General features: G+C 44.7%; 1 protein-coding gene across 2 annotated transcripts in view; it reads right to left on the bottom strand.

Annotated features, from left to right (window-relative positions):
* Positions 1–13,116, bottom strand: part of kif21b (kinesin family member 21B) — a gene marked incomplete at its 3' end in the record, with an annotated part of 91,941 nt that extends 78,825 nt beyond the window's left edge. For both annotated transcript variants that reach the window (XM_084167472.1, XM_084167471.1), the window contains exon 1: positions 12,974–13,116. In XM_084167472.1, coding sequence (XP_084023598.1) covers positions 12,974–13,014 — 41 coding nt within the window. In that variant the 5' untranslated portion in view covers positions 13,015–13,116. The remainder of the gene's footprint in view (positions 1–12,973) is intronic.
* Positions 13,117–13,420: the final 304 nt, after the last annotated feature.

Consider the following 13,420-nt stretch of genomic DNA (forward strand, 5'->3'; position numbering starts at 1 on the left):
TTCGCCTGTTGCGTAATTTTTTAAGACGTTCCCCAAAGCAGCTGATTGAGCCAGTCACATAGTATGTTTGTTAACAAAGAGCAAATGGTGAAAACGGAAGCTTTCGTGAAGTTTAACTGTCTAAGATGTGCCCAAAAATGTTTTATCCAGCTATGCATTTGGTTTGCTAACTTGCTAGCTAAGTGGCTAGCTTACAAGATCAAGCTTCTTGGTTACAGCAGAGACAATCAATCCACTCCTGGATCAAGATCCCTGCTGTCTAATATTCGTTTTGTGCATGCAGCAAACCTTTTGAGATAGTTGTACAACTTAATGAGCTTTCTTAAAAATAATAATAATACATTTGGAAAGAAATACACTATATATACAAAAGTATGTGGACACTCTTTCAAATTAGTGGATTCGGCTATTTCAGCCACACCCGTTGCTGACAGATGTATAAAATCGAGTACACAGCCATGCAATCTCTATAGACAAACATTGGCAGTAGAATGGCCTTACTGAAGAGCTCAGTGACTTTCAACGTGGCACCGTCATAGGATGCCACCTTTCCAACAAGTCAGTTTGTCAAATGTCTGCCCTGCTAGAGATGCCCCTGCCAACTGTAAGTACTGTTATTGTGAAGTGGAAATGTCTAGGAGCAACAACGGCTCAACCGCGAAGCGGTAGGCCACACAAGCTCGGGACCGCCGAGTGCTGAAGTGCGTACAAATCATCTGTCCTCAGTTGCTACACTAACTACCGAGTTCCAAACTGCCTCTGGATACCGCCCAACCCGATTATGCATAATGGTTCACTTTGAGCACCTCCATCTCCTGAATGTTTTGGCATTCTGCTACCAAAAAGTAACTTTCTGCACACTTCTACCATGTGCAAATATGTATGAAAAGTTTCATTCAAATCACAAAGTGATTGAAATCAAATGGAACGACCCTCTTAAAAAACAGCTAGGCAGTGAACAGGGCACCTACAGTCCTACTGTAAGCCCCCAGGACTTACAATAACAAAATAATACTGTTGACTCCTGATAAATGCAACAGCTTCTGTACTGCCATGAGTTTGCACTTATCGATTAGACTGTATACTGTGGCATTGCATTTTCCCATCGCCCTAATCACTGATCTAACACAGTAAGGATCCATACTAAACTAAGCAAAAAAAGAAACGTCCTCTCACTGTCAACTGCGTTTATTTTCAGCAAACTTAACATGTGTAAATATGTGTATGAACATAACAAGATTCAACAACTGAGACATAAACTGAACAAGTTCCAAAGACATGTGACTAACAGAAATTGAATAATGTGTCCCTGAACAAAGGGGGGGTCAAAAGTAACAGTCAGTATCTGGTGTGGCCACCAGCTGCATTAAGTACTGCAGTGCATCTCCTCCTCATGGACTGCACCAGATTTGCCAGTTCTTGCTGTGAGATGTTACCCCACTCTTCCACCAAGGCACCTGCAAGTTCCCTGACATTCTGGGGGGAATGGCCCTAGCCCTCACCCTCAGATCCAACAGGTCCCAGATGTAATCAATGGGATTGAGATCTGGGCTTTTCGCTGGCCATGGCAGAACACTGACATTCCTGTCTTGCAGGAAATCACGCACAGAACGAGCAGTATGGCTGGTGGCATTGTCATGCTGGAGGGTCATGTCAGGATGAGCCTGCAGGAAGGGTACCACATGAGGGAGGAGGATGTCTTCCCTGTAACGCACAGCGTTGAGATTGCCTGCAATGACAACAAGCTCAGTCCGATGATGCTGTGACACACCGCCCCAGACCATGACGGAACCTCCACCTCCAAATCGATCCCGCTCCAGAGTACAGGCCTTGGTTTAACGCTCATTCCTTCATCGATAAACGCGAATCCGACCATCACCCCTGGTGAGACAAAACCGTGACTCGTCAGTGAATAGCACTTTTTGCCAGTCCTGTCTGGTCCAGCGACGGTGGGTTTGCGCCCATAAGCGACGTTGTTGCTGGTGATGTCTGGTGAGGACCTGCCTTACAACAGGCCTACAAGCCCTCAGTCCAGCCTCTCTCAGCCTATTGCAGACAGTCCGAGCACTGATGGAGGGATTGTGCATTCCTGGTGTAACTTGGGCAGTTGTTGTTGCCATCCTGTACCTGTCCCGCAGGTGTGATGCTCGGATGTACTGATCCTGTGCAGGTGTTGTTACACGTGGTCTGCCACTGCGAGGACGATCAGCTGTCCGTCCTGTCTCCCTGTAGCGCTGTCTTAGGCGTCTCACAGTGCGGACATCTGCAGTCCTCATGCCTCCTTGCAGCATGCCTAAGGCACGTTCACGCAGATGAGCAGGGACCCTAGGCATCTTTCTTTTGGTGTTTTTCAGAGTCAGTAGAAATGCTTCTTTAGTGTCCTACGTTTTCATACTGTCACCTTAATTGCCCACCATCTGTAAGCTGTTAGTGGCTTAACGACCATTCCACAGGTGCATGTTCATTATGGGAAACAGTGTTTAAAACACTTTACAAATGAAGATCTGTGAAGTTATTTTGATTTTTACGAATTATCTTTGAAAGACAGGGTCCTGAAAAAAGGACGTTTCTTTTTTTGCTGAGTTTATATCCAATAGAGCCGTGATAGATCAAAACAAGGGTTCCACAATATAGCTTCCACCACTCCAGACAGATAAGTGGTTAGCGATCAGTGATTACTTATAGTAACGGAGAGTTAATGGGTAATAAACCTTGTATTTATATGAGCCAATATAATGTGCCAATTGGGCCTGTAGTGTACAGTCCTAAGTACGTCTGTGTTGAGCTAAGGCTTTGCTCTACTTTACTTTTCTTTACTAACGGCACCATGCTTTGTTGACTCTCCCAGGCTTCTGTCTCTGTAACCGTCCCAGTTCCAGCCAGGAAAGTCTTTCATTTAGCAAATGACTTTCTCTAATGACTAGAGGTCAGAGACCATGTGACCAGGGTGAAGAGGCTAGAGTGTGTGTGTCTGGAGAGGGACCTCAATGACGATGTTGTTGGTAGATCTGGTGCCCTGTTGGAATACTTGGCAACGCTTTCAGTTGCTGTTATACCGTTGTTGTAACACTGTAATTAGCTACACTAGTAACAACATTGTATTGTGTCTGCCCCTGCTTCCGTTCCTAGAAAGTTATGTAGTTGAACATTTGCTTTCACTTATCCAGTTATGTTAGATTGCTCATTCAACCCAGCTTTACTTCAAGGAAGGGTGGAGAGGGATGCATTTTATAGGCTACAGTAAGTATCTGGCCTGGAATAGCTCTTAACAGGAGCTAACCATTAGAGCTGTAGGCCCTGAAGCCTTATGAGGGGACCATGAGGGCAGGGGCCATTCTCCGAATAGTGATTTTTGTGGTCGGTTCGGTTTCGGTTCGATTATTGAAAAATAATCAAGGTTTTCGATTTCGGTTTGGATATGTATTTTTTTTTACATTAAATGCACTTTGCATTATATGAGTTGAATGTTGTAACACAGAATAAAACAATTAATAAAAGTCCCATGATGGTAGTGACTGCCCATTAGTGCTTATTAACCATCATTTATTCACATTACTTTACTAAAATATTTCAGTTGTTGTGTATATTACATTTGTTTCATTTGATGACTATTATTTCATTCCAAGTCCTCATCTCTATAGAGCTGCTGCCTATGCTGTCTGACAAAATCACTATTTTAGTAGTTCTTCAAAGTAAATAAGGCATACTTTTATGACTGCTGAATACCAACTATCAATCACTTAGATCATGTATTTCCAGGTACAGATACCTCGCAAAGAAACTGCTTTCGATCCCTTTCGATTGCACATTCTTCTGTCACGCATTCTTCTGTCCCTTCTCTCCTGACACTAACCTAACGTAGCAGGCGTAAAAGAAACACACCGGTACGCAATGGATTATGGTCACTGTAGTTAATTACCACGTTTTCTGCGCTAAACTATGTCGAATTTTGTCCTGTTGGAAACTACAACTCCCTACTAGACTGCCCAGTTGGGCTTGATCTGATTTATCTCTAGAGAAACTATGCAATGTGTGCGCATTGAGCTCACAGAAAAAAAACAGAAGGAAATGGAATTCAATATAATTGAACCAATGATTTTGGTTAATCGCTCAGCACTAACACACACACACACACACACACACACAATGACCAGAGGCTAGTTCCCACCAGAGCCAGGCCTGTAAAGTAGACCCCCTAGAGAGGCTGTCGACCCAGTGACCGGTTCACAGTGTCAACAGGAAACAGACGCGACACACACAGCCTACACAGGACATATATCCAACAACCAAAACAAATCCTTTTAAATTCCTATTTAAAACACTTCTTTATCAGTTCATTCTACACCCCCTGGCTTCTGTCGTATTCTAGACTACACACTGTTGTGTCAATATCATGGCCTGTGACAGTCGGAATGCAGACCAAAGCAGCAAGGAAAAGTTCGTAGTAGAACATAACTTACATTTTAGTCATTTAGCAGACGCTCTTATCCAGAGCGACTTACAGGAGCAATTAGGGTTAAGTGCCTTGCTTAAGGGCACATCGACAGATTTTTCACCTAGTCGGCTCGGGGATTAGAACCAGCGACCTTTCGGTTACTGGCACAACGCTTTTACCCACTAAGCTACCTCACACAACACACGTTGCATCACACAGACTGAAGTCAAAATGTAAGCCATGTCAGACCAGTATGGTAAAATGCTTCTGTGAATATCACAACAACATACAAAGATCACTCCTGCATGGGAACAGTGAACAGTACATCCTTATATCTCCTTTCATGTTCATAATAACCTATTCATCATAATAAATTAATAATAATCTATTTTCAGCCTCATCGTCACAAGAGGAGCAGAACAGAACATCAGACAGTCTCCCAAGAGACCTGGGTTATCTCAGCTCCCCGGGGGCTTTAAAGGTAATGTAGTTTAAAAGCCCCCTGCGGAGGTGGCTGGCTGCTTGTCTGATAAACTCTCTGGCTGCGTCCCAAATAGTACCCTATTTCCTATATAGAGCACTATTTTTGACCAGTGCTCTGGTCAAAAGTAGTGCACTACATAGGGAATAGGGTGCCATTTGGGATGCAACCCCGTGTCTCTCCTCCAGTTTCCTCCAGTTTCGTCCAGTCGTCACAGGACACATGCAGTAAACAGCCTCTCTCCGTCTTCTTTGTCTATTTATAACAAGACTGGCTGTTGACTCAACACCTTCACGTAAGACCTCTCTCTGGGCTGGGCTGCAATGAGGGGGGCGGTGAGAGGGGATGGAGGGCTGAGGAGGGAGAAGGTGGAGGGGACGGGGAAGGAGGGTGAAAAGAGGAGGGGAGAGGAGGATGGAGAGGAGGATGGAGATGAAGAGAGGAGAGGAGAGGGAGAGAGGGGAGAGGGGAGAGGAGCGTGGAGAGGGAAGAAGAGAGGGGAAGATGGTGGGGAGAGGAGGGGCAAACATGGCCTGCAGATGAAATAGACTCAGAGTACTCAAACACCGAAAAGCACATGTTCACACAGGAGCTAGCGCACACAGAGAAATACATGAAAAGCACATATGCTTTCCCACACACAGAGATTAAACAAAAGGGTGCAACAAAGTCACAAATAAACACACACATGGCTTAGACCAAGCCCTCAGCAACATAAATCTGTCAACCTCAAGCCAACACCAGCCCTCAAGATGGCATCGACAGCACTGGAAGGAAAGCTGGAGGATAAGTGAAAATGTGGGATCTACGGTTTGGATGCAGGATTCTGGGTCAATGTGTAACAGGATATCTGTATGTTGGCTGTATGTTGGCTGTATGTTGTCTGAATGTTGTTTAGTGAAGGCTTCCTCTGTCGCGACACAGACTGTGGAGGGGCGGGGGTATGGGGTCTAGCCTCTAGGTCAGGGTGGTGAATGACCTGCCTTTGTTTGGCCATCAACACCTCCCTTCATCGGCTCACACACCAATCAAACCCAAGCTTTTTCTAACACAGTCCTAGTCTCAGTTCCTCTGCTATAGAACAGAATTCCGACTATAAATGTGGGAGCAATTACACGCCATCCATCCATTCTCTGTTATCAGTGGCCTGGTGTTCCCCGAAATAGTATTCCTTGTCATTAGGAAGACAATCCGTCTTAATGTGCATCCTAAATTGCACCCTATTCCCCAATATAGTGCATCATTTTTTATCAGGGCCCATTGAGATCAGATCAAAAGTAGTGTATTGGGTGTTATCTGGGATGCATCCCTAGTTCCACAGGAAGTCATCTTTATCCGTGTGTTTGTTTGTATGCCTCCCTACTTCCTGTCACTAATGCTGCTTTCAGTGCCACCCAATAGGAACAGAGTAAATACACACACACGCACATTTTAGATCACACACGAAGAAGAAGTGAACAGAGCATGCATGTGTCACCACATTTAAGATTCCCACTACAACAATGGTATTATGGTTATTATATACCTCCATGTGCTTATTTCATGTTTGTTACTGAATTAACATTGGTTAGTATTGTTCAACTGCTTGTGCTTACAGTAGGCCTATACCTAGTACAGGGTAACTAATACTAATTACATAAGTTGTACTTCCATAGTTACAAAATAATCTGTCGAATAATGCAGTTTTGAATAGAGAGACAGCTGACCATATATGGACAGTAGGCCTTGTCTCCTGCTGCTGTGTTGACAGGTCATGTCAGGCTCCTACTGTGTGTGTTTGTGTGAAAGGTGTGTGAGAGGTGTGACCTATAACTGATACCCACCTGTCACCTTCACTCATCCTCGCATACCATCCCCTCCCCGGCCAGTTAAATAAACCAATAGTAGGACCTAGGCTTATAACCCCACCTTACAGCACAGCCAACTTCCTAATATGAACAGATTAACACCAATGAACAAGCAGCATCGCTTTTCTTCTTTTCACCCTTTTTGAAAAGCCTCAGCAAAATGTAGGCTAAACTACTTCCTCTTTTGGACATTGTGACAAAGCACAAAGGAACTGACTGACAGGCTGACTCTAATGTCGGTTTTGCCCCGTGGTGGTGTGTCGGCCCATTGTCTAACGGTCTCATGCCTCACCGGAGGAAATCAGGACCTCTTGAAGTCAACCACGATATTGATATCCACATTTTCCCTGGCAGTGGCCCATGTCCGGTTGGTAGGCTAATGGTAACAAGGCTCCTAGCCTCTACTCAGTCAGCTGGATGCGTCCCAAATGGCACCGTTTTCTCTCCTTATGGGCCCTGGTCAAAATAAGTGCACTATATAGGGAATAGGGTGCCATTTGGGACGCATCCAGCTGACTATAGGCTACGAGTCTTGTTGCCATTTGCCTACCAACCACACATGGGCCACTGCACGGGAAAATTGGGAAATGGAGCCATCAATATTCCGGTTTACTTCAAAAGGTACTGATTCCCCACCGCCTTGCCACGGGGCAAAACCGTCAGGCTGTGGCTAGGTTACCACGCGCACGCACACACAGTGAAAGGGAAACGCGCGCGCACACATTGCACTCACATGACTGCAGATATACTATATACTATACAAGCCCAATTAAGTCATGCCTCCTCACATTACTAGTCTATGTAGTCTACATCCACTGAAGTACACCATGAAGTTCTAACCAAGCTGGGTGGTGATAGCCTACTGTGATATATAATATCCCCCTATGGCACGCAAATGATGTCCAATATTCATCAATAACCTCACACCCCAGTCCCATGCCTTCAGGGTTTATTCTCAACAAAGGCAGTGAATGAATGTGAAGGACATGTCATCGCTTTGGGGAACAGTATCTTAAATCTCTTTGTGATGCTCGACTCAACTGCACAAGCACATTTTGGCAAGGTCTGATGCAATTTTTTTCTAACACTGAGTCATTGAGGGAAAGCAATTATGTTGTAACAATGAAAAGACACCCTATTGCAATAGCAACAACGCATGGCATGGAGAGCTCACATGGAGAGAATTTGATATTATTGTGACTGGCAGAAACGCCCAACCTGGTCTATTATTCTGTACGAGACACTCCATTTACTATGATATATTACGTTTTGTATGGTATGTATTACGTTGTGAATGTCCATCACCCATTTCGTATGATATGTTACGAATTACAATTCGTATTATATGTTACAAATTTTAAAAACATACAATATGTTACGAATTTTCAAAACGTATGATATGTTACGAATTCTAGCTAGGTGACTAATATTAGCTAGCTGGCTAACGTTAGCTAGAAAAGGGGTTAGGGTTAAGGTCAGGGTCATGAGTTAGGGTAAAGGATTAAGGTTAGGATTAAGGGAAGGGTTAGCTAAAAGGGTTAAGTTAGGGTTAGGGGAAGGGTTAGCTAACATGCTAAGTAGTTGCAAAGTAGCAAAAAAGTAGTAAGTAGTTGAAAAGTTGCTAATTAACTAAAATGCTAATGTTGTCTGTGATGAGATTCGATCTTGCAAATCCAAATCTGTATGTAAATCCGAGACACTCCATTTAGTATGATATGTTAAGTTCCGTATGGTATGTATTAATTTGTTGATGTCCATCACCCATTTCATATGACATGTTACAAATTACAATTCGTATTATATGTTACACATTTTCAAAACGTACAATATATGTTACCAATTGCAAAATGTACAATATGTTACAAATCTACAAAACGTAAGATATGTTACAAATTCTAGCTAGGTGGCTAACGTTAGCTAGGCTAGGGGTTAGGGTCAGGGTTAACTAAAAGAGTTAAGGTTAGGGTTAGGTGAAGGGTTAGCTAACATGCTAAGTAGTTGCAAAGTAGCAAAAAAGTAGTAAGTAGTTGAAAAGTTGCTAATTAGCTAAAATGCTAAAGTTGTCCATGATGAGATTCGAACTTGTAACCTGGCGCCTGAGGAGATGGCTGCCGTTTTACGGGCTCCTAACCAATTGTGTGTTTTTTCGCGTTTTTTGTAACTTCATTTGTACAAATATTTTGTACATAATGTTTCTGCCAGAGTCTTTTATGACCGAAAAGAGCTTCTCGATTTCAGGACAGCGATTACTCACCTCGTACTGGATGAAGTTTTTTTCTTTAACGAGTCGGACGTGAAGGATTTACTTCAGACACCCGACAAGGCCCAAATCCCCGTCATTCGCAGGAGAAAGAGAAGGATCCAACAGCGAGTGGATAATCTGCCTCTACCATCAGTCCTATTAGCCAACGTACAATCATTGAATAACAAAATAGACGAGCTACAATCACGAATATCCTACGAACGGGACAAAGAAAAACTGTAATATCTTATGTTTCACCGAGTCGTGGCTGAACGACGACATGGATAACATACAGCTGGCGGGGTTTACGCTGCATCGGCAAGATAGGACAGTGGCCTCCGGTAAGACAAGGGGTGGCGGTGTGTGTACATTTGTAAACAACAGCTGGTGCACAAAAACTAATATTAAGGAAGTCTCAAGGTTTTGAGACCTGAGGTAGAGTATCTCATGCTAAGCTGTAGACCACACTATTTACCAAGAGAGTTTTGCTCTATATTTTTCGTTGCTGTCTATTTACCACCACAAACTGAAGTTGGCACTAAGACCACATCTGCGTCATCTGACCACTTCTTTATTGACCGAGTCACTGGTGCTTCCTGCTTTAGGTTTTGCTTGTAAGCAGGAATCAGGAGGATATAATTATGGTTAAATTTGCCAAATGGAGGGCCGAGGGAGAGCTTTGTACGCATCTCTGTGTGTGGAGTAAAGGTGGTCAAGAGTTTTTTCCCCCTCTGGTTGCACATTTAATGGTAGAAATTAGGTAAAACGGATTTAAGTTTCCCTGCATTAAAGTCCCTGGCCACTAGGAGCGCCACATCTGGATGAGCGTTTTCCTGTTTGCTTATGGCCGTATACAGTTTATTGAGTGCGGTCTTAGTGCCAGCATCGGTTTGTGGTGGTAAATAGACAGCAACGAAAAATATAGAACAAAACTCTCTTGGTAGATAGTGTGGTCTACAGCTTATCATGAGATACTCTACTTCAGGCGAGCAAAACCTCCAGACTTCCTTAGATATCGTGAACCAGCTGTTGTTTACAACTATACATAGACCGCCACCCCTTTTCTTACCAGAGGCTGCTGTTCTATCCTGCCAATACAGTGCATCACCCGCCAGCTGTATGTTATTCATGTCGTCGTTCAGCCACGACTCGGTGAAACAAAATAGATTACAGTTTGTTCCTGTTGGTAGGATATATGTGCTTGTAGTTCGTCCACTTTAATTTCAAGCGATTGTAAATTGGCCAATAGTATCGATGGCAAAGGCAGATCAGCCGCTCGTCGCTGGCTCCTTACCAGGCACCCCGATCTCCTTCCGCGATTCCTCCCTTTCTTTCTACTGCGAATGACGGGGATGAGGGCCCTGTCGGGTGTCTGGAGCAAATCCCTCTCGTCCGACTCATTAAAGAAAAAAAAACACACAAAATAGCACGGTTGGTTAAGAGTCCATAAAACGGCAGCCATCCCCTCCGGCGCCATTCTTACCGCTACGCCCTCCGACGACCGTCAAACAGGCAAAGCGTCAATACAGGACTAAGTTTGAATCGTGCTACACCGGCTCTGACGCTCATCGGATGTGGCAGGGCTTGTAAACTATTACAGACTACAAAGGGAAGCACAGCCACGAACTGCCCATTGACACGAGCCTACCAGACGAGCTAAATTACTTCTAAGCTTGCTTCGAGGCAAGCAACACTGAAGCATGCATGAGAGCATCAGCTGTTCCGGACGACTGTGTGATCACACTCTCCGTAGCCGATGTGAGTAAGACCAAGTGTCTTCACTAACATTTTCAACCTGTCCCTGACTGAGTCTGTAATACCAACATGTTTCAAGCAGACCACCATAGTCCCTGTGCCCAAGAACACTAAGGTAACCTGCCTAAATGACTACAGACCCGTAGCACTCACGTCTGTAGCCATGAAGTGCTTTGAAAGGCTGGTCATGGCTCACATCAACACCATTATCCCAGAAACCCTAGACCCACTCCAATTGGTATACCGCCCCAACAGATCCACAGATGCTGCAATCTCTATTGCACTCCACACTGCCCTTTCCCATCTGGACAAAAGGAACACCTTCATGAGAATGCTATTCATTGACTACAGCTCAGCGTTCAACACCATAATGCCCTCAAAGCTCATCACTAAGCTAAAGACCCTGGGACTAAACACCTCCCTCTGCAACTGGATCCTGGACTTCCTGACGGGCTGCCCCCAGGTGGTAAGGGTAGGTAACAACACATCTGGCACGCTGATCCTCAACACGGGAGCCCCTCAGGGGTGCGTGCTCAGTCCCCTCCTGTACTCCCTGTTCACCCATGACATCATGACCATGCATGACTCCAACACCATCATTAAGTTTGCCGACGACACAACAGTGGTAGGCCTGATCACCGACAACGATGAGACATCCTATAGGGAGGAGGTCAGAGACCTGGCCTTGTGGTGCCAGGATAACAACCTCTCCCTCAACGTGATCAAGACAAAGGAGATGATTGTGGACTACAGGAAAAGGAGGACCGATCACGCCCCCATTCTCATCAACAGGGCTGTAGTGGAGCAGGTTGAGAGCTTCATGTTCCTTGGTGTCCACATCACCATGGGTCCTCAGATCCTCAAAAAGTTATACAGCTGCACCATCGAGAGCATCCTGACTGGTTGCATCACTGCCTGGTATGGTAACTGCTCGGCCTCCGACCGCAAGGCACTACAGAGGGTAATGAGTACGGCCCAGTACATCCCTGGGGCAAAGCTTCCTGCCATCCAGCACCTCTATACCAGGCGGTGTCAGAGGAAGGCCCTAAAAATTGTCAAGGACTCCAGCAACCCTAGTCATAGACTGTTCTCTCTGCTACCGCACGGCAAGCGGTACCGGAGCGCCAAGTCTAGGTCCAAAAGGCTTCTTAACAGCTTCTTCCCGCAAGCCATAAGACTCCTGAACAGCTAATCAAATGGCTACCTGGACTATTTGCATTGCCCACCTTCCCACCCACCCCCTCTTTTACTCTACTGCTACTCTCTGTTTATTATCTATGCACAGTCACTTTAACTCTACCTACATGTAAATATTACCTCAATTACCACGACTAACCTGTGCCCCCGCACATTGACTCTGTACCGGTACCTCCTGTATATAGCCTCACTACTGTTATTTTACTGCTGCTCTTTAATTATTATATATATATATATATATATATATTTTTTTTTTAAATCAATTTTTTACATAACACTTGTTTTTCTTAAAACTGCATTGTTGGTTAAGGGCTTGTAAGTAAGCATTTCACGGTAAGGTCTACACCTGTCGTATTCGGCGCGTGTGACAAATAGCATTTGATTTAATTTGATTTGAGATTGCTAGACATTCACGTTATACGCCCACCCGTCCACCCAGACCAACCACACTACTTTCGTTTTTGCATTAAGTAACCATCTGTCTCATGTTACCATACCAAACGTAACATATCATACTAATTTGTGTGTCCCGGATTTACATTCACTATGTTATGTCTAGTCTACGAGACCAGTCTGAAATGCCCCATGGATAGCCTACCCCGCCCGCACCTGGGCTGTGGACTTTCAGAATCACACAACACTCATGATTTCGACCATCAGATCATTCAGCCTATCAGCATAATAGCACTGATCTACATAATCTTCTGGACCTATATGAAGACATGCTCGCACATGCTTTGCCTTATCTGCTCTGTGTACAGTAGCTAGAAGAACACAACCCATATGTTGTAACAGCAAGCCACATTCTAACTGTACTTATAATAATGCAGTTATTGCTGTACTCTGCATATGGACAGCTAAATAACATCACCAGAGAATGCTTCTAGGACGCACTTGTAAGGGAATCAATTAATTAATTGCCCGGTAACAGAGACACACAGTGACAGACACAATGCGTTCTGCAAAGGTCGGCAGAAATCTTTCAGTGGGCATTCAGGGACCGCGGAGGGGCATACCTCAAAGAGACCTTCACACAGCAGTCGTTTTGGCTCGCCATTCTGTCCTCTTTCTTTCAGCGCTCCCCTCTGTGCTACAAAGTATCTGAACTGTGCCAGTCAGAGTTTGGTTAGTGCGTAAAAATCCAGTGTTGCATCAAACAAAAGCGCATGCAACTGCATGGAGCTGTACTTCAGGTTAGAAGCTCCTGCCGCGGTGCTGTCATCATAACCTGCCGTGAGTAATCCTGCTACTGTCGGCTTCTGCTTCTGTCCTCTTTCATAGGCTACACCTGCGGTCTTCTCATGCGCTTTTCTTCTCCTTTCTTATTTCTTTCACCGCTGCTACATCCTGTCGTGTATGTGTGAAGTCTGCGAACCGTTTCGCCGCTCATCCAAAACCACACAGCCTGCTCTGCCTATTTTATGTCTGTCTCACATTGACTGTGCACTGCCGAGGCAGAGAGA

This window comes from Coregonus lavaretus (assembly GCF_964263955.1).
Source record: "Coregonus lavaretus genome assembly, chromosome: 8".
NCBI lineage: Eukaryota > Metazoa > Chordata > Actinopteri > Salmoniformes > Salmonidae > Coregonus > Coregonus lavaretus.